Source organism: Pagrus pagrus (genome assembly GCF_965226575.1).
Source record: "Pagrus pagrus genome assembly, chromosome: 12".
NCBI lineage: Eukaryota > Metazoa > Chordata > Actinopteri > Spariformes > Sparidae > Pagrus > Pagrus pagrus.
The window spans coordinates 17,555,667-17,574,569 of record NC_140196.1 but is presented as its reverse complement, the minus strand read 5'-3'; the positions used below and the strand labels follow the sequence as shown (position 1 = coordinate 17,574,569).

At 41.3% G+C, this 18,903-nt stretch overlaps 1 protein-coding gene across 1 annotated transcript in view; it reads left to right on the top strand.

Moving 5' to 3' along the window:
* Positions 1–18,589, top strand: part of st6galnac3 (ST6 (alpha-N-acetyl-neuraminyl-2,3-beta-galactosyl-1,3)-N-acetylgalactosaminide alpha-2,6-sialyltransferase 3) — an 80,688-nt gene extending 62,099 nt beyond the window's left edge. The window contains exons 4-5 of the mRNA XM_084370079.1: positions 9,344–9,451; positions 12,255–18,589. Coding sequence (XP_084226205.1) covers positions 9,344–9,451; positions 12,255–12,444 — 298 coding nt within the window. The 3' untranslated portion in view covers positions 12,445–18,589. The remainder of the gene's footprint in view (positions 1–9,343; positions 9,452–12,254) is intronic.
* The last annotated feature ends 314 nt before the right edge of the window (positions 18,590–18,903 follow it).

Here is an 18,903-nt window from a genome sequence, read left to right as displayed (position 1 = left end):
TAAGCTCCAGCTCAGTCCGACTTGGGGGATTATTTACTTAGACCCTGCTCAGGGTGTCTGACTTCATTTCTCAAACACCCTTCATTTCCAAGTGCCGGTAGCGCTGCAGCGTCCTAGCACGTCAGCCCCAATCACTCCCGCCTCGCTTGTCTCAGCTTTGTGTGGGAGAGAGCAAGAAAGACAGATTAAACTGAGCTTTCTCATTTTTGTCTTTCTTTACCCACCTCTGTTCGTGCCCAAACACAATTTATTATGTTTCATTCAGGAACGGCGCAGCAGTGGGGACTGAAAGAGACTCGGTATAAAGCCAGACAGCGTTGAGTCAGACCTCATGACACCTTTGTTTTCCATCTTGGACTTAAAGGCTGTGTTTTTGTGCTTTTTAAAAAAACAGCAAGCAAATTGCATTCTCTCTGTCCTCCGGCTCTGTATGTTATTTGTCGCCTGCCAAAGCAGCGACACTCTGTGTCTTATCTCTTTTTTTAAATTGGCCACACAATAAGAGCATCCTCTCTGCAAAGTTGTCCCATTATAATTGCCGTAGGTAAACACATTGACTGTTGTAGACCTTGAATTCTATCAGCCGCTCGCTCTACGTCTCCACTCCCAGACATCTGCTTTGAAACGTTAGTTATCAGGTCAGCAGATCCCACCCCCTTTTATCTATTCCAGCAAGCTTTTTTGCTCCAGGACATTCAGCACTCGGATGGGGATGCGGTGTATGTGTGCGAATATATGTATATGCGTGTGAGAGTCTGTGTGTCTACTACTAGAGTGGCAAATGGCTAATGAATAATGCAGGCTAATAGTGATGTGTTGACAGCTCTGACGGCTGAGAGCTGCAGAGCTGTGTATCAGTGATAATGTGCCATTTCCCTTCTGTGCTCCTCCACTCCCTTATTACGACAAATTGTTGTGTTTTTTTTTAATTTCACCTCCCCACAACCCCAGTGTCTGTGTGTGAGAGAGAGTTTGTTGGGCTATCAAAACTAAAAGCCCAACTACATTGTGCACTCGGGGCCGTAAACGCTCATTTTAACAGTATGGATGTTTGAAAATTATTGTAAGTGGTTTGGCTTTGGTGTGGTCGCACAGAATAGCCGTATTTACTTATCCAATAAAGTGATCGTTCTAAAACCAAAGATAAACAAATGTGAGTCGTCCTGCTCCTCGACAGCCGATCAGGGTTGCAGCTGCTGGTGCTCTCTGCACTTTTGTTTTAGTCGCTGAATTGCAGTTTACTTTTCTATAATTGTCAGGTTAATATTCTGAGTTTTTAAGGTTCCTTTAATGTTTTTAAATGACTATCTTTAAGCCAAGAAACACTATATTACAGCCCAGTCGCCAGATAAAATGAAGGCGCTTAACATTTCTGCAGAACGTGTCATATCACGTTCACATTGCACGCTTGTGACCTGACTCTCGTATCAGGAGGTGAAGGGAATAGTGGTGGAGCCACTGGCAAGACAGCAGCCAAGCCAGTGACAACGTTTTAATTATGTAAGTGTGGCACAACCTGATATTTTCAAGGAGACCTCAGGACAATTTCCTGCCATATTTGTGGCGACCAAAACAGGTATTTTAAGCCAAAACATGATCTTTTCCCAACCATTACCAAGTGGTTTCTGTGCCGAAACCTCACCAGAGCATAAACACAGTGTTGTCTCAACATAAAATTCAAAATGGGACATACAGTAAAGAACTTGCAACACAAAGAAAGGTAGGGTTTCAACATATCCTTGGTTTGCAGAAAGGCACATTCCCAACATTTATTCTGCCAATTGGGTTGTTTATCACGGAGCAATGACATGAAATGAGTCTTAATAATGATATAACACGATGTGCGGAAATGGTAATTTGGTTCGTAGCCTGACATGTACAACTGTGAACACATCGGTGGATTGCAGGAACATAAAGTGCCAACATTTTATCCTGTTTCCTTGGCTAAGGTTTCAGATTACAGCATATAGATTGTACAAATAAAGACTCAGGGTCATAGTGTCCTGGATCAACCAGGGGCAATCAGTGAAAGCATTTGCAGCCTCGGGTTCCTTCCTCCATTTATGTCAATTATTTTTAAAAACACCTGAAGTGGCCAGCTGCCTCAGAACCAAATCATCCTGCAACTAATTCCAAGCCGCAGGAGCAGCATACAAACCTTTTCACTAATCCAGGATGGACTTCTGGGACAGATAGCAGGAACAGGTCCTGTGAATATATCTCAGAGTGGAGACGGTCACTTTTCAGACAAATGAGAATTTCTACCTGATGATGACTCAAGGTGAAAAGTTCAGGAGTTATTATAATTATTATTATAATTCATTCTGACGGGGGCATGAGTGTGCGTATGTAAGTTCATGGCAGTCCATCAAATAATTGTGAAGGTATTTCACTCAAACGAAGAAAACTCATGGTGGTGCTGGAGGAAAACTTATCAAAGTAGGATTCATCCTCTGGGGACCATGAATGTCTGGACAAAGTTTAATGGCACTCCTTCCAATAGTTGCTGAGATATTTCAGATATGAACACTTCAATCCCCAGAGCTGTGCCACCAGCAAGGCTAACATTCCAACTAAATAAAAAAGATCTGACAGTGTTTTGTTAACTGGTAGAGGAGCATACTTTCTAAATTCCTGGTTCTGGCCATGTGGTTATTGAACCATGATCTAGCTCATGAAAGCACAGGAGGGTATGACACATTTTACTTGTTAATCAGCAGCAACAGAGGTTAATTTGAATTGAAAGGAGGAAAAACACAGCTGAACTGTCAATATTATAGTATAGTATTCTTTTACTATTATAGTAAAAGAAACTCCAATTGATATGTTGGCCAATATATACAAAAAGCAGGATATTTTAGCAGCTCATCAGCACACTGATACAGTCCAGCTCAATGGGAATTGTAATAATTATAATTTACCCCAAGCAAGTTTTCATATTAGTGCTGTTTGAAAACATAAACGGCAATATGATATATGCAGCGTATAACCCTACATCACAGATTACTGGGACAGATACATGGATGTGAGATTTCATATAAGTTTTAATCTGTATCTGACAGTTTAAAAAAGGATTTATCTGTAACTGACAGTTAAATCCTTTTTTAAATGTAAAAGATGAACAAAAACACGATCAAAACATCTCAAATTTACATCACAAAAATGATCTTGAGCGACCTTCTAAAAGAAGAAAACTCGCACCAAGTAGAGGGAAACTTGGAGGGATATTTCTTCTTCTTGGGACCTGCTTTTAGCAGCAAACTGAGTGGAAGGCTGGAGTGAGCGCAGGTCCAGTGATACTCATCATGCAGGATAGCTGACCTTTGGCTTTGGGTGGGGTTGGTACCGTGCCACGCATCCCACCAGGAACTGAAACACTCACATTTGATTTTTATCGCTATGAAATTGCAAGATTAACAGGAAAAATGACCAATCAGTGACGATCGGCTCAGCAGTGGGAGAAGGATCAACAATAAGTAGACTCTGCCGACCAATGTATCGATCGGGCTCCTCTCACATTTTGTGACTGATCTCTAAAGAGTGCGAAGCTGATAACAGCAGTTATGACTGAGCACCAAAGATAAACTCATACGTAGCTTGCGAGGAAAGCAGCAGTTTTGTAAGCAGGGTGGTCATGTGGCTCTGAGACTGAGACGGTTTGTTATCTGTAAGGTTCATAGGTTCAGTCCACACAACAGATTTGTCCCTCAGCAGCGCCACTTCATGTCCAACTGTCCTTGAATAAGAAGCTGCAGCATCCACCTGCTCGCTGTTCACCAGCAGCACTCATGCAGTCTACATCTTGTGTTTTTTCTCCCGTGTTATTATTTGACCCCTTCAGCATTTAATGATGCATGTGTTTGCATAATATCTCGCAGCAACTGTGGAATATATTGAAAGAATGGCTCTGCTCTGCTTTATTTGAATCCTGTCTAGACTGTATTGTTGTATTAGTTGTATTGTTGTATTGTATTTACTCTGGCCTTGTGTGAGTCATAGTATGATTTATATTTGGTTTTAAAGACGTCATGTTATTTGTTTATACGTCTGTCGTGGTTTTGAACATCCTGGGATCTGTTCTGTCTTCACTGTAGAGCTGCCAACAATAAATCAAACCAAATAAAAAATATTATTATGTCAAAATGTATATTATCAGGTTACATCAGCAGGCAGTATGAGGAGGAATGCCTTCCCCTTGTTGGCAAAATGACCAAAATACATCCCCAAGTTAACCTGCCATCCCCCCCAGCCCACTGTGGCAGAAGTAGTGCAGGCACAGAGAGGTGGTTTGAGGTGAATAACGGTATTTTTAAGCCTAGTCCCTTTATTTGCATGTTTTGTGTAAATGACTCATACTACTAGTATTACATCAATTCTTTGGACACTATGCAATATTTGCAGATATCAAAATCTGCCAGGTTACGATTTTATTCAAATTATGGGCCTGCAGTTGATATGAGACGACATCATGAGCAGTTACAGTACATTGACAAAAAAAGCTGCCTTTTCCTTTATGCTTTTGGCCATAAAAGAAAAAAAACAACTCATTAAAGGTGCACTATGTAGTTTTGGACATAATAATAATTTTAATCAGAAGTGAAAGCGCTTCATTGACTGACAAACTAAACAAACAAACTCTTCGTTTTCATGACTGAATAAACAAACTGACCTTCAAGAACAATACAATTTAACTGTTTCACTGTTTGTTTATATTTGGCGGACCCTGCCACCTTTCTAGCTTCAAACTGTGATCGTAGATGTTATTTTCCTCTGAGAACAGCTTGTTTATGTATTGACCCATCTTTTCTCCAAAATCCAAAATATTTCCACACTGCTGATTTATTCCTGAGAAGGGAGTAAATATCCTATCGTCTTGTTCTTGCTTCTACCTACCTGGTGCTGGTACTGTTTAAATGTTTAGGAAGGAGGTGAGCCTGAACAGACAAGGTGACACAGACGGGCCATTTCAAAATAAAGGTGCATCTTGAAAATGATGATGTGGATCGATGTTTTCCCTTTTTGCATTTGTCTCATTGGATCCTTGATCATTGATTTGAGCCATCCAACCTGTTAAAAATGAACAAATCGTCGCCTGGTTCAGGCTGTCAGTTTGACTCAGAAGCTGCTACACAACCCTGACAGATTACAGCCACTGGTCTTATGAGGTCACTTAAATTAAAGGTCAAGGTTTTAAACTCAAATGCAACATTTTCTCTGCTCTGTAATGCAAATCTCTTTCTTTTTTTATCCTGACCCGTCTCAGTGCCGTCACCCACCCCTGCCGTGTCCCCTTTTCCGCTTTAATAAGGTCGATGTTAATATTAGCTCGTAATCATAATTCATTATTTTCTGTAATTTGAAAACCGCGTTCTCTGCCTCTTTTCAACGGACATTTGAAAAGAGGCAAGAAATTACGTTTCCGCTCAGTGAATTGTTTGGAAAATAATCCTCTAGTTATCATTCAGACCTGCATCAGTTGTATCCCAGCTGCGTTCACTGTGCAACAATATGAGAGAAAGGAGTTTTTTATTTCTAATTATTTCTGATTCACAACAAAATAAAATGTGTGAATGATTTCAATGAGCTGACTTCGAGCTGTTGAAGAGCTTTGTGTGGGTTTTTGTCGGTGATATGGTTCCAGTTGTGTTTTTCTTTTCCTGTTTGGATCACAATAAGGTTTGGAGAACTGAAATGTACTCGTTTGAAATAACCTGTTTAGCTGTTCCAAGGCTTCATGACTATAAGTAGATCAGCAACAGCCTAAAGCATCCTCATGCTTTCCTGTAGAGGTTATTCAGAACAGTGGCTCCCAAAATAGGAGTCGCAAAACAAATTTCATGGGTCAAGAGATGAATAACAGGATAGGACAGCAGAGAAAACAGATTTTTTCCAGACTTTCCTGTAATTGTTGCATTGCAGTTAAGGTTTTTGCTTGCGTCCATTTGTTTGTTGTTTGGTTGTTTTGTTGGTTTGTGAGCAGAATTACACAAAAAGTACTGATCGGATTTTCACGAAACTTATACGGATGATGGGTCCAGAATAGACCCCGTTTACTTTTGATGCTTTAACATATGGCGAGATTTTTTGTTTTGTGACATTTTCGTTAATTTCTCAGCGCATAGTGCATGGATCTCTCTGTGTGAGTACAATTTGATGCAATCTGGCTTCTCCACCTTCCATTTGATTTCACATTTTAGTCACAACACCGCTGTTCATCATCTGCCCCCTCAGAAGGTTGCCAGTTTGTTGCACGAGCTAATGTTTCTAACGCCAGCTGTAATGTTTCAAACGCTACATACCAAATGCATACCAGTATGCTGGGCCAGTTTTCAGTTTTTTTCCACAAACTGGCAACTACCAAGACTCCTCGTTACTGACAAAACACAGATACCATGTGATCCCAGTGGTGTTTTACTGTTGGCTCATAAACCATGTGAGAAGCTGGAACTGTCTTGATTCTTCCACAAACATAAACAAAACAACCATTTTAGTCCAGAGAGATATTTTTCTACAAACTCTGTAGCTGTATTATCCTTAAAAATGATTTGTCTACATGAAAATGTTTCAATATAACCTTTAGAAATGTTTTATTTGATATTGGATGAGGCTTGATTGAACTGAAGGAGACTGTATGTACTCTACTGAGTGCCGTTCTACTCAGAAGACATGCATTAGGTGATGAGGAGTAACAAGTAGATGTTCCTTCTGTTTTTAAGGCATCATGAGTCCAAAATGTTGTGAAACAGATTTAGAACATTGTGAACCAGTTTCTGTGTTGAGCGCTGTCCAGGGTCCTGATCCTGGAACAGCCAGTGATGCAGGAGCTGTCCAAGGTACCTCATCAGTGATGGGCAGGCTGCCTGCTGAGAACAATGACTGGATGCGTATCAGCTCGCAGGGTTTGCTTTTCCAAACATTTGTTATTTGTGTGCCAGTGAATTCTGATGGGTTTTTTCTGTAATTTGCTGTTTCTGGGGACCACTTTGTGTTATTTCCATCTCTCTTATGGGAGCCAGAGTATTACAATTGGTTAAAAGCATTACAGTAACTGATTTGTAACTGGACAGTAAAAATAGGAATAGGAAATGGAAAAGCAGCTGGTAAAAATGGATTAGTTGACCGATTTCTGGATTAAACAGTTTATTTTCAAATTAATTGAGACATTTTTTCTTCGGGGTATTCATTTATATATCTTTATTGATTGATGTCATTCTCTTTATAAATCCCTTTTTATTTGACCCATTTTATAATGAACTTTCTTTTAATTATCCTCCTCCTTATCGTCCATTTTAGGATAAAATAATGAAATACTTGACAGTTTAATCAATTTATTGGTTCATTCGTTTTAAAAAAAGAATTTTTTAAATGATTTATTAATTGCTGTTTGTTGTCCAGTGTAGTTCAGTAAATAGACTCGACACCTGTGGCCCTCCATAATCTCTATGCTGATACTGTTTCACGCTGTGGTGATGCGACTATTTTTTCCTCATTATCAGTATCACACTGTGCACTCTGCTTAATTTATTCAAGGTCTAAGACTCCTTGTAGTATTATGCATTGCTGAAAGGCAGGGGGCCCTCCGGGAGTGCGGGGCCACCTGCCCTGCGGGGGCTGCAGGTCTACATTTCATGACCCACTTCTGAGTTTACTATTCTGGTTTCGACAAAACCTCGAGTGAAGATGCATCTCAACAGTGTGCTCTGTGTTTGGAAATGATCAAAGCTTTTTAAACTTTGATAGATCATCACTCATACACCACAGGTCTGACGCTGATGAAAGGATTATGCAGGTTGTTATTGATTAGCCCACGGGGTTCCTGCATCGCTCACAGAGGACGACATGTGTACTGCTGCTGGCTTGTTGTTGTGAGGTGTTCAACAACCCAATGAAGTGTGTTTCTTTACTCGGCCTTTGAACCTTTTCGTAAACTGGATTTAACAACCTGTTCAACAAGTTTACCCAGAAATGAAAGTTCAGTCATTATCTACTCACTTTCATGCTGGTGGAAAGTTAGTTTTGAAGTCCACAAAACATTTCTGGAGCTTCACAACAAAACAAGGTTGCAGCATTCTCTGAAGTTACAGACTTGTTTTAAAATAAAAAAAAAAAGAAAAAGCCCCAAAAAAAGAGCTAAAATAATGTGAAATTGTAATCAAAGTCTCTGGAAGCCTTGAGATCCCAAATTGATTTGAAAAGAGGTTATCTACATCCTCGACTCACCCACCCATTTTTAATTTAGCAGCTACAGTGAAGATTTTGGCTTTTTAAAGGGTGTAAATAACTTATTTTCAAATCAATTTGGGATCTCGAGGCTTCCAGAGAATTCAGTCATGCTGGACAAGCTGTATGGAGCCATTTTAGGTTTCTTCTGGGTTGTTTTTAAAAAGTTTTAAATGGGCACGGGCTGATATTCAATATTATTGATATATATATGTATATCAATATATATATATATATATATATAATATTTTCCACAGTATTGAATATTGAATTGCTGACAGAAAAGAAAATACACGCAGGGCTGTCATGTCAGAGCTGTCGGAGGCAGCCTAATCGGCCCAATGAAGCGGTACGTACGCAGCACTTTAACATACAAACACCAGCTTGACAATGTGGCAGCATTTTTTGTTTACAGTGGGAGGAAATGGCGAGGCGAGTGATTTGAATGAGGCTGCATGTCGTCTTTGTCGTAAGCTGGTGTTAACTACTGTAAACAGGGCAACACCACAAATTCTAGGTCCGCTCGGCTAGAGTGACAATAATATCGTCTATCGTGATAATTGGGCGGGAAAATATTGTGAAGTCAAATTTTGGATCGTTTCCCAGTGACCCAAGTCTGCAGCTACTTCAGTTGTTTAGGAGAATGCTGCAACGCTGTTTTGCTTTGAAGCTCCAGTAATGTTTTGTGAAACTTGACCCAACTTTCAGCATGGGGCTGGGGAGATAATGACAAAAATTTTAATTTTTGGGTGAACTTATCCTTTAAGGCCGCAAGTGGGTTTTTAAAATCAGAGAAACAACTCATGTGAATCTTACAGTAAGACAGACAAATGGTTCATACCTGAGGGCTGTCTCGCTGTGCTGGCGATGCATTTACATTTAAATTTGCATTTTTGATCCCAAGCTGAGATTTGTATCCAGAGCAACCTACGATAAGAACAGCTGTTTGAATAATTGTAACTCTCAGATCAACTGCATTACAAGCACAAAAGAGCAAAGAGTACAAAGGTCAGACAAATCCTGCACACGCTATAGATGTTTTTATCTTAATACAAATGGTTTTTAATTTTTGTTTTATCCCAATAATTGTTAGAGTTAAAGAGCTGTCTTTGTGTGTTTGCAGGATCCAGTCCGGCTCCTACCTCAGCACCGGCTGGTTCACGCTCATCCTCGCCATGGACATGTGCAAAGAGATCCATATCTACGGCATGATAAATGACACCTACTGCAAGTAAGACACCAACTATCAGCCCCCCCTCTCACCCTCCTCCATGCTGGGATGAAAAATGCCCACGTCCCTACAAAAACTTTGAAAACTAGATTCACATTCACAGCGGCGCCGGCCAATCGCAGCCTCCCATAACTGCGGACTGCCTGTTGGAATTCATTTCCAATGCCTCAGTTTGGATTTAATGGCTGAATTTCTATGCTGAAATCCATATTGGGCTCTCTGTGCCGTGAATACCATTATGTTTTCCTGCCGAGAATACCCAGCAGGCTGCAGAGTCTCCACGGAGGCGGACGGCTGGGCTGCAGCACCCGGTTCCTCCTCTGCTTAAGGTTTTATTTGTATACAGGCCTGTCAGCTCCTCTCTGACTCTAGGGTGAGTGATTACTGTCTGACTGCGGGGCCATAGGAGGGATGACAAACTAGATGCAGTTGCTCCGGGCGTGACTGCTCAGTCTCAACTCATGTCAGCCTCGATGAGCTCGCCACCTCTTTCCTTACGTCTCCCTTCCACTCTCTCCCAGCTCAACCTGAGCTCTCTCTATCCCCCTCAAATCAAACACTTTTACCTAATGCGCGGTGAAAATCCTGCCTTTTATCCTCTCCGTGTTCCCTGCGCACAGCAGGAGTTGGAATATAAACAGCCCCAGACACACGGCGGAGAGGAGTGATAATTCAACCAGCACGGAGGATTTTATGATTCAGTGAGGCAGTTAAGGGGTTGCTCTCTCTCTCTCTCCCTCCCTCCCCTTGCCTGTCTCTCACTTATTTCCTTCCCTTCCTGCGTGAGACAGGAGGATATTGTGTTCCACTGACTTTCCAAATGGAGAATTTAGTGTCACACAAAGTACAGTTGGCAGCCGACCGATCCGGTGCAAAAAGAAGAAGTGATGTTTTGTGTGACGACGTTCAAAGCTTTTAGTCAAAACTGACCTCACCAGTTGTGCGGTAATGGAGCCTCAACAGGTGCTGCAGAGAGAGTGAAATTGATTTTATGTGTTAACTCTGGTGTGACACAGAGAGAGGAGAGGCAGCGATTGGGCTGTTTGTAACTGTACGCTGGCAGACGGCCACAGATTTTTTTCGCCGTGGACCCAGTGGCTGTTTCTCTTCCGTCTGTGTTCCTTCCCCGAATGAAATTGTTAGACAAGTCGTCCTCTCATAAAGCCGTCACTTTCCATTAGAAATCAACTGCAGATTGCACAATGATTCTGTTCCACCGCTCCGTGCTCGCTTCTGCTTTCATCGATTCCTCGCTCGTTTCAATCATTTGAAGATGCAAACTGTAAACAGAGTGACTCATCGTGGAATTCAGGTCAGAATGGCTAAACTCTCCCACCGTACGTCACCTATTTATATGAGATGTTTTCAGATTGAGAGGGAATGAATCTTATCGCGACGTTTTCCAGATAAATGCAGCTTAGTTAGAGGAGTATTTATTGAAAAGCATTAGGCCGCCAAACAGCAGCTCCTGTACTGGATGAGGTAAACCTGCTGAGTGGAAAATTTTGCCCGAGGCGACATCAGTTCAAACTGCTGAACACAGTCCTGAAGGATCTTCAGTTTAGTAGCTTAAATAATTTAGTTTGATTATTATTTCAGATAATAGTTTTAAAGGCTGAACCAATTAAATCCAAGGACTCTTGCTGACTGGAATTTGTCCCAACGGGTGCAGAAATACATTGGCTCTAAATTGTGTCTAGCAAGCAAAGCGATATTAAAACAATGTACTATTATATCTATTGTTCATGTACACAACAAAAGTTACTGCAGCTGGAGATGCGCTTGAAACTCGTATCGCACAGTCAGAGTAACAGCAATTTTCAGGACCTACGTTATCTATTCTATGCCTGGTTTGAAATGTATAACTGACTGTGATGTTGTAATGCACTGATCAATCCATCACCTGCCGAGCTGAATCAAATAGATCCTGTCGCATCTCATTCAATTTCATCAATTCACTTCACTCGTTTGTGTGATATTATTAAATTCTGACGTTAATGGAGGTGCTCTTAATTTCATTCGGGGCAGGAAGCCACAAAACACCAGGGGTGTCCACAAAATTCACAGTTTGGTATGTACCTCCAGCTCAGTCGTCAGGAAATAATGTTAGCAGTTAACGTTTCTGCAAACCAGAGTTTGGGGGGGGGGGGGTGCACGTGTACCAAACGTGGCATATCGCAGTCACATTATGTGCTTATTAGCCACCAGCAGGAGGCAGAGGGGGAGGTGGTGGCGTTACTACAAGCCAACAAAGCTGAGTCACGCAGCTGGATATTTTTAAGGACACCTAGAGACATTTCGTAGCGGGTTTCATGCCTACAAAACCAGGTGTTTTTTCAAGGAGCCGTGGAGACATCTCCATCTGTTTTTGTAGCAACCAAAGCAGATATTTTACACCAAACAATGATGTTTTTCTAACCCTTACAAAGTGGGTTTTGTGCGTAAACCTAAACAGACCAAAAGCACAGCGTTGTGCCAAGAGAGAAAGAGAAAATTCAACCTGAACAAACGTAAAGTCACAACATAAAGAAACGTCCAGCTTGAACTGTTTTGCAGAAACGTACTGGGCCAAGAAAAAACTAAAAAGTGCACATATTTACAGAAGTCTACGAAAACATTAAATATATTGGTTTTGTAATGTTTTCAATTATGTGCAGCACAGTCTGTTTTATTTACAAGTCCCAGCTTTTTTTAAAAATCAGGGTTATACAAAATGGGACCTGAAAGAAATGAAATGATGTCCTGGTTTTAACTAAATTGGCCATTAAAATCAAATCTTTTCTGTCTTTCCTCTGCCCTTCAGGACGGAGGGTTACAGAAAGGTTCCCTACCACTACTACGAGGCGGGCAGCCGGGACGAGTGCGCAGAGTACCTGCTCCACGAGAGCGCCCCCTATGGTGGGCACCGCTTCATCACGGAGAAGTCTGTGTTCGCCAAGTGGGCCAAATCTCACACCATCAAGTTCTTCAACCCGTCCTGGCAGCTGTCGTGACCCTGGCTGAACCAACGTGGAAATACTACGCCGTCATCATCATCATCATCATCATCATCATCATCTGGGAAACAGCTGAATCTCAACATAGACAGAAAGCGTGTTCCCTGAAGTACGTGAACATCCATTTTGGCACAAGTTTCACTCCATATCAATAAGAAAAGTGTAGTTGGGGGTCGCTCGGCACATCCTGGATGACTCATATCCAGTTTTCTGACATTTGCCACTCAGTCAGGCTGACTTCCAGTTAAGGTTTGAGCGAACCGTACAGCGAAAACATATCTCCTGCTTTGTGAAAATTAAGTCTCTTCTCCTGAATCTGAGAGCTGAAGAAAGTGCACGGCACGCCACTCTTCATTGACTATTCGATCCATTTGCTGCTCTGTGAGTTTAGCAAAGGATGCCTCGAAGACAAACTGACAAAATAAAATAACAGGAGAAAACAACATGAAGAAGAAAAAGCATCCATCAACTTGCAGTGACCTCAGCAGCTCATGTTTCCGCAGGCGCCGTACATCGCAAAGGCTGCATTCAGTTTTTTTTTTTTTCAGGATTGAGGAGACGAGTCACGTTGCCATGGACATCTGATGAGCTCGCCTACTCTGTTTCCTCTGGGTGTCTGTCTTCTTCTGTCAGGCTGTAATTAATCTATAACAAGTATCACTAAGCCTTCATCTCAAACAGGGGGAGTACTGAAGGCAGCTTTCAATTCACTCCGGTCCGACTAATGAAGCTGCAACAAACAAGGTCTTTTAAAAAACAAAATGTTACGGGCGAGTATAAAACAGATTTCAGTCAAACTGGAAGGTGAACCAGATGTGTCGATGTGAATCAGATTTTTTAACGTCATGCTTGGTTGTGTGTGTTAACTCACACAACTGAAAGATGTCAGCTTTTTTTTTTCCTTTTCTAATGCTGTGAAATTGAATTTTAGGAGACATGTTTTGCCATTGGCGCGATGTCCGGGTGGATTGCTAATTTATTCTGCAGAGAAGTTCCTAACGCTCTTGAACAGTGTGCCATTGACAATGTGAGCATCACAGCACATAGAGCAATGTGCAATTATAAACTCCATCCTTACGGAAGGAGTTAAATCATTTGTGACCCCGCAGAGGGAGAGATTTATGTGTGCAGTGAAACCATTTGAAGTTAATTGTATTCTATTATCATTTTGTGCCTGCGATATACTCTGCAGTTCATTGTATGGAGACGGAGGAAGATGCTCCGTCTCCCTCGCTCATGCTCTCATCCAGCTTTGTGCCTCTTTGTGTACAGTATCACTGTGTGAACACATCTTCCCATTTGTCTTTGAGCGCAGCGTGCGTGTCTCCTGGTTTGGGCCATTACATTTGAATGCATCTGTTCCAGGACAGTGAAGAATAATCAGCGAAGTGCTGAGGTGTGGAGGTTGGCTGGTTGCTGCGGAGGGCTGAGACACTCTGACTGTGACCGTGACTCCCCTCCCCAGGCTGTGATTAGTGTCCTGGTCAGAGCGGCGGCCCAGAGGGGAGGACTGGAAGGATTCAAAGACTTCTAATTTAGGCGCCTTGATGCACAGGGTCCCTGACGACTGTAATGTACTGCAGCTAAGCTGCACAGTCTCACTCCTCCTGCAGAATGATGTTTACTATCACACTACATTTGGGGCTATTTCTCAGTGGGCAGTGAATTGGTGATTTACGGGTCAAACGACACAAAAGGTTAAAACTGGCTGGGTGTTGGATGTCTTGGCTGTAACTAGTGTCCCACTGAGGACTCTGAGGTCCTGTCCTGTGTATTTTAGCTGCGTGGGAGTTTTCATATTATAGTGTGGTGAGGATACAACATTTGAGAACATTTGAATTTCACTATGTCAAGGCGAATATTCAGCATTCGTCCCCCGGAGTCGCAGTTCATGGCAGTGTGGCGAAGGCTGTGCAGTGACATTTAGATCTTCATTTTAAGATGTAAACTTTGCAGAAAGTATAACTGAATAGTTAAATGTACCACAAGGAGTTTTTAACAGTCTCAATTTAATACTGATGCGTCCATATGACTTACATAAGATTGCCTTTTTCTGTATAGTTATTATAGCAAAATCATAACATTACTAGGGAATGTTGATAACATTAACGTTTTGAGCAACATAATTTGTTAACCTAGGTGTTTGTTCTGGCACAGAAACAAAGTTTACATTGTTTCTCAACACAACGTCATATCTAAGCAACTGAATAGGTCGATTGCCAGTCGCCCTCCTAAACAACACATATTACCGCTCCAAAAACAACAACCTGACCTTCGTCATAAGATCACCATTTGGTTAGCATCCTGCAAACAGCTGTTGAAAAAGCAAATAGTTTTAAAAATTGCTTCTTCTTTTTTTTTTACCTGCTTCCACAATGAATGTAAAGGCTAGACAGGTCAAGATCTTTTTAACAGGTTGGTGTTCATACTGGTTTTGTCCACAGGGGGCGCTTCAAATCAAGAACAAATTAAGCTTTTTAGTTTGTTCCTGAGTTGAGTTGTTTACTATTTAGTTAAAAAAAATGGCTAATTAACATTTCAAGCAAATTCAGTTGATGATTTCTGTGTCGATCTTTCATGCACACTGACGAGAAGTCTTATGATGCTATAGATTAAATCAGGACAGCTCCTGAGCTAGCATGTCAACTGATTGATCTCTATTATAACTCAAACTCTTCTCCCTGATGAAGATTCTGTGAGATGGTTGAAAGCTCAAGAAATAGCAAATATATGGAGTGGAATGTTTTCAGATCGATCCCAGTTTTAGTCTGTTGTCAGTTTGACCTGCAAATATCCCAAACTCTGCACTCTGGGAAACTACTGGAAACTTGTAGCTTAGATTGCGTGAGGAACAGGGAAATCTGATCTGAAAAGTGTACCCCTCAGCACTTACAAAGACTTTGCTGCAACTCAAAACTCATTGTAAGTCAACCTAGCTGACAAGAGCATCATCGAAATGTAAAAAAGCCCTGCTTTAAATTCCTCCCAGTATAGCTCAGCAGATAGGAGGCGGCCATAACACAGGCAGGGTCATGGCTCCGATTTCCTCTGGGACAACATGTGCTCGAGAGGTACGCTGCAGCCCGGCACTGCGAGCAGCTGCGGATCAAAGTATCCACCACACGATATATGTAAAGCAGAAACATCTTACAGTATTATTTGTCCTGTTCAGAAAGCCTGGAGATAAATTCTGGGCTTCAGGAAGAGTTAAAAACTACATTTCCTTCTTTCCCTTGGAGAAACGTGTCCTTGATACTGAGGCGTGAATTCATACTGTATGCCACGCATGTTACATGATTAACGTACAGTACATCTTTTATAGGTTGGTATTCAGCCTGTGATTGTGCCGTCATCTGGCAGCTCTCCACCAATCGGCTTTACCTCTGCTGTACGGTAAATCCACCATAAATTGTAAAGCGCTTCACACCAAGATAATGAATTACAGTACGTTTCTGTGCTGGGAGACATGTTTGAGGTGTGTTGCGGTGCATTATTTGAAGATTTGTTTAATCGCTCACAACCGGAAGAACAGCACCGTGTTCCTTGTGTTCATCTTCCATCCCCCTTTGTGTTATTTAAATGTTTTATCGTTTTGTTGATGCAGTGGTTGGTTTGACTGCAGCATTTCGCCTGCAGGTTGCATGTTGCCAACAAATTCTGCTGCTTCAGGCTGTGCTCTCAACAAACACTCCATTGTTCTGCGCTAGAACACACTGGAAGAATACCCAAGGATGTATTATACAGTATATTACGGAGAATACGCCCTTTTTATAGGCCCCCATGAATCATCTGTGGCTCACAGGAAGGCGACTGTGGACACATTCGCTGTGAATTAGTAACACCAAGAGTGAATGTGTGAGCAGAGTGGGAGGCAAAATACTGGATACTTTAAAATGTTTTTATTTAGAAGGAGTTTTGTTTAACTTTTGACTTTGGGAAAAATGCTTATTTGTTTTTCTTGCCAGAGGTTCGATGGGAAGTTGGATAACACTTTAATATCTGTCTGGTACACATGATGCTACAGCCAGAGGCTGGTTAGATCAGCGCAGAGACTGGAAACAGCAGAAGCAGCTCCGACCGAGGGGAACAAAATTAATCCACACGTACCTCTTAAACGCACAATCCCAATACACCCCTTGCCATGCCCTCTTTTGCTTTCGTGCATTACAGTCCCACATTTTGACATATTTTCTTTCCCCCTCTTTGGTGCCATATGCCGACAAAAACTGAACTACAGTCCTGCTCCTCTAATATCAGTGCAGACTGGCAGGGTAGGAGCGTGGGTTGTTCATGTTGGCCTATAAAGCACCGCTAGTTGTGAACAAATTGCGAGCGTCCATGCTTTTCTGTCTCCATCAGCTGAAGTAATATATGATAAGTCGGTTACAGCTGTCTGGTTGTGACGGTTTACATAAACGTTATCAACTTCAGCTGTTGTATGAGGGTCATAAGGTGTTTTCTACCTCTTATAACTCTGCTCTGAGTGGCAAAGGGCCACTTGAAAAAGATGAGTCGGGGTAAAAATTGGAAATGGGATTGAGCCTAATTAACACTAAGTATCTTTTTTGCTTACCGAATTTTAAAAGCAACGATTGGTAAACAACCGAGACTCCAGGAAGCTCGACCTCATTCAGACGTAATCTGATGTAGTGGTGAAAAACACCAGTCGCCCTTTTCCTCCCCTTACTGTTACAGGCCAAGAAAGAGTTTGGTCCATAAAGAATCGAAGTCAAGATCTAAAACCTCACAAAATACTGTTGAGTGTCTGTTCCAAGGCTAGATTTTTAGTATTGGTATAACAAATGTCAGCGGGATTTTGAATCAGGCTTTCTTTCTCTAACAGAAGCAGAAGGTTGTGATTTTACTTGACTTTGAATTGTCATTTTTGCTTCCATGCTGAATGAACAAAGAGAAATAACACGTCAGTTAGTGAGCCTAGTTTAGACGGAGCCAGGTTCGCTGTTTCCCTCTGTTTCCAGTCTTTGTGCTCAGGTAAGCTCACCAGCAGCTTGCTGTAGCGTAAATATCTAACTTTCAGCCAAAAAAGCAGCTAAGCCCACTTCCCAAATTGTTGACCTGTTCCTCTAATAATTCTCATTAATTTCTGATTCTAGCTCCTGTGTTTTAATCCACAGCTTGAACGGATAATTTAAACTGGCCTAATTTCATGAGCTGAGCAGAGACGTTTGCTTGGAAATGTTTTTCTCTATCCTTAAATCCTGAAGCAGACTTTTGTCTTTGTACCTCGCTGTATATATGCAAAAACACACACACACACACAGTGGAAGCATTGCTTGTCCTCAGCTGCTCTGAAACAGAAGTGGCATTGGAGTGAGGTCCGATTGTTCGTCATTGTATAGCACAAAGGCAAAAAGCAAAATTGAAGGTCACTTCCGTCAGAACGGAGCAGGATTTAACAAACAGTCCTGATTAAAGCGTCTCAGCGTTGATGTCCGCTGAACAAAGATGTGAATTTCATTATTCCGTTTAAAATGCTCTCATTATTTTATTTTTTTTTTGCTGCGATCAGTCGAGGTAATTACTGTCAGTTTTGGAGTCCAGAGTTCAGATTTTAAAGAACTTTTGATTGTCTGACTCCACGTCGAAACTCTTCAGTTCACTAGTTGTAGCATTTTACTGGTTCTCTCCTGACTGTTGTACTTGTTGCCATTTTCTCAAATGCCTCAAGTGCTTTCTTACATTGAACAATTCATCTTATTTCTTTCTTTCCCAGTGTGCATGTCTTACTATTATTTCTGTGTTGTAAAGCACTTTCCTTTTTTTGTTTTCAGGTCAAGTGTCCTTGTGAAATGTGTAACTTTGTGTATGTTGAGTGACATACATAGAATGTAATATAACACTAAGGTTGTTATACTGAGAGGGTTTTTTTTTTGCTAACAAAGCTAACACACTCCTTTTATTGATGGTGAATAACATCCAAATGCTGCATGGATTATTGCAGGTTATTGAAATGTACATTTTGTTATAAAGTAAGTAGTGGTTATATGTATTATTCTGTCATTTGCCGTCTACGTATTAGCTAAAATTATATATATTGTGAATGTTCTTATTTTTTACCAACGTTTCTGTCCTCTGTGTCTTTTATTCTCTGTGGGGATTAAAGAAAAAACCTAAAACCGTGTTATATGATTGAATTCCTTTCTAAACCACACACAGTAAGCAGCATCACAATGTAAGAAACCTGGTGAAATGTGTTCATGTTATATGAATGGAGCTGTCATCTTAAATCCGGCGTCTCATGAGAATCTTGAAAAAGCGGCGAAGGAGCAAAGATGTGCTGAGTTCAGACAGTTCTCGGGAGTTTCGGTGAGCAAGAGGGTTTTTTTTATGGAACCTCTGCATAAATGATCAGCAGCGTGAAATAATAATGCTCACATCCCTGTTTTTTATGCTACAGTAATAAATAAAGTATCAGGGTAGAAAATGAAAGGGGCA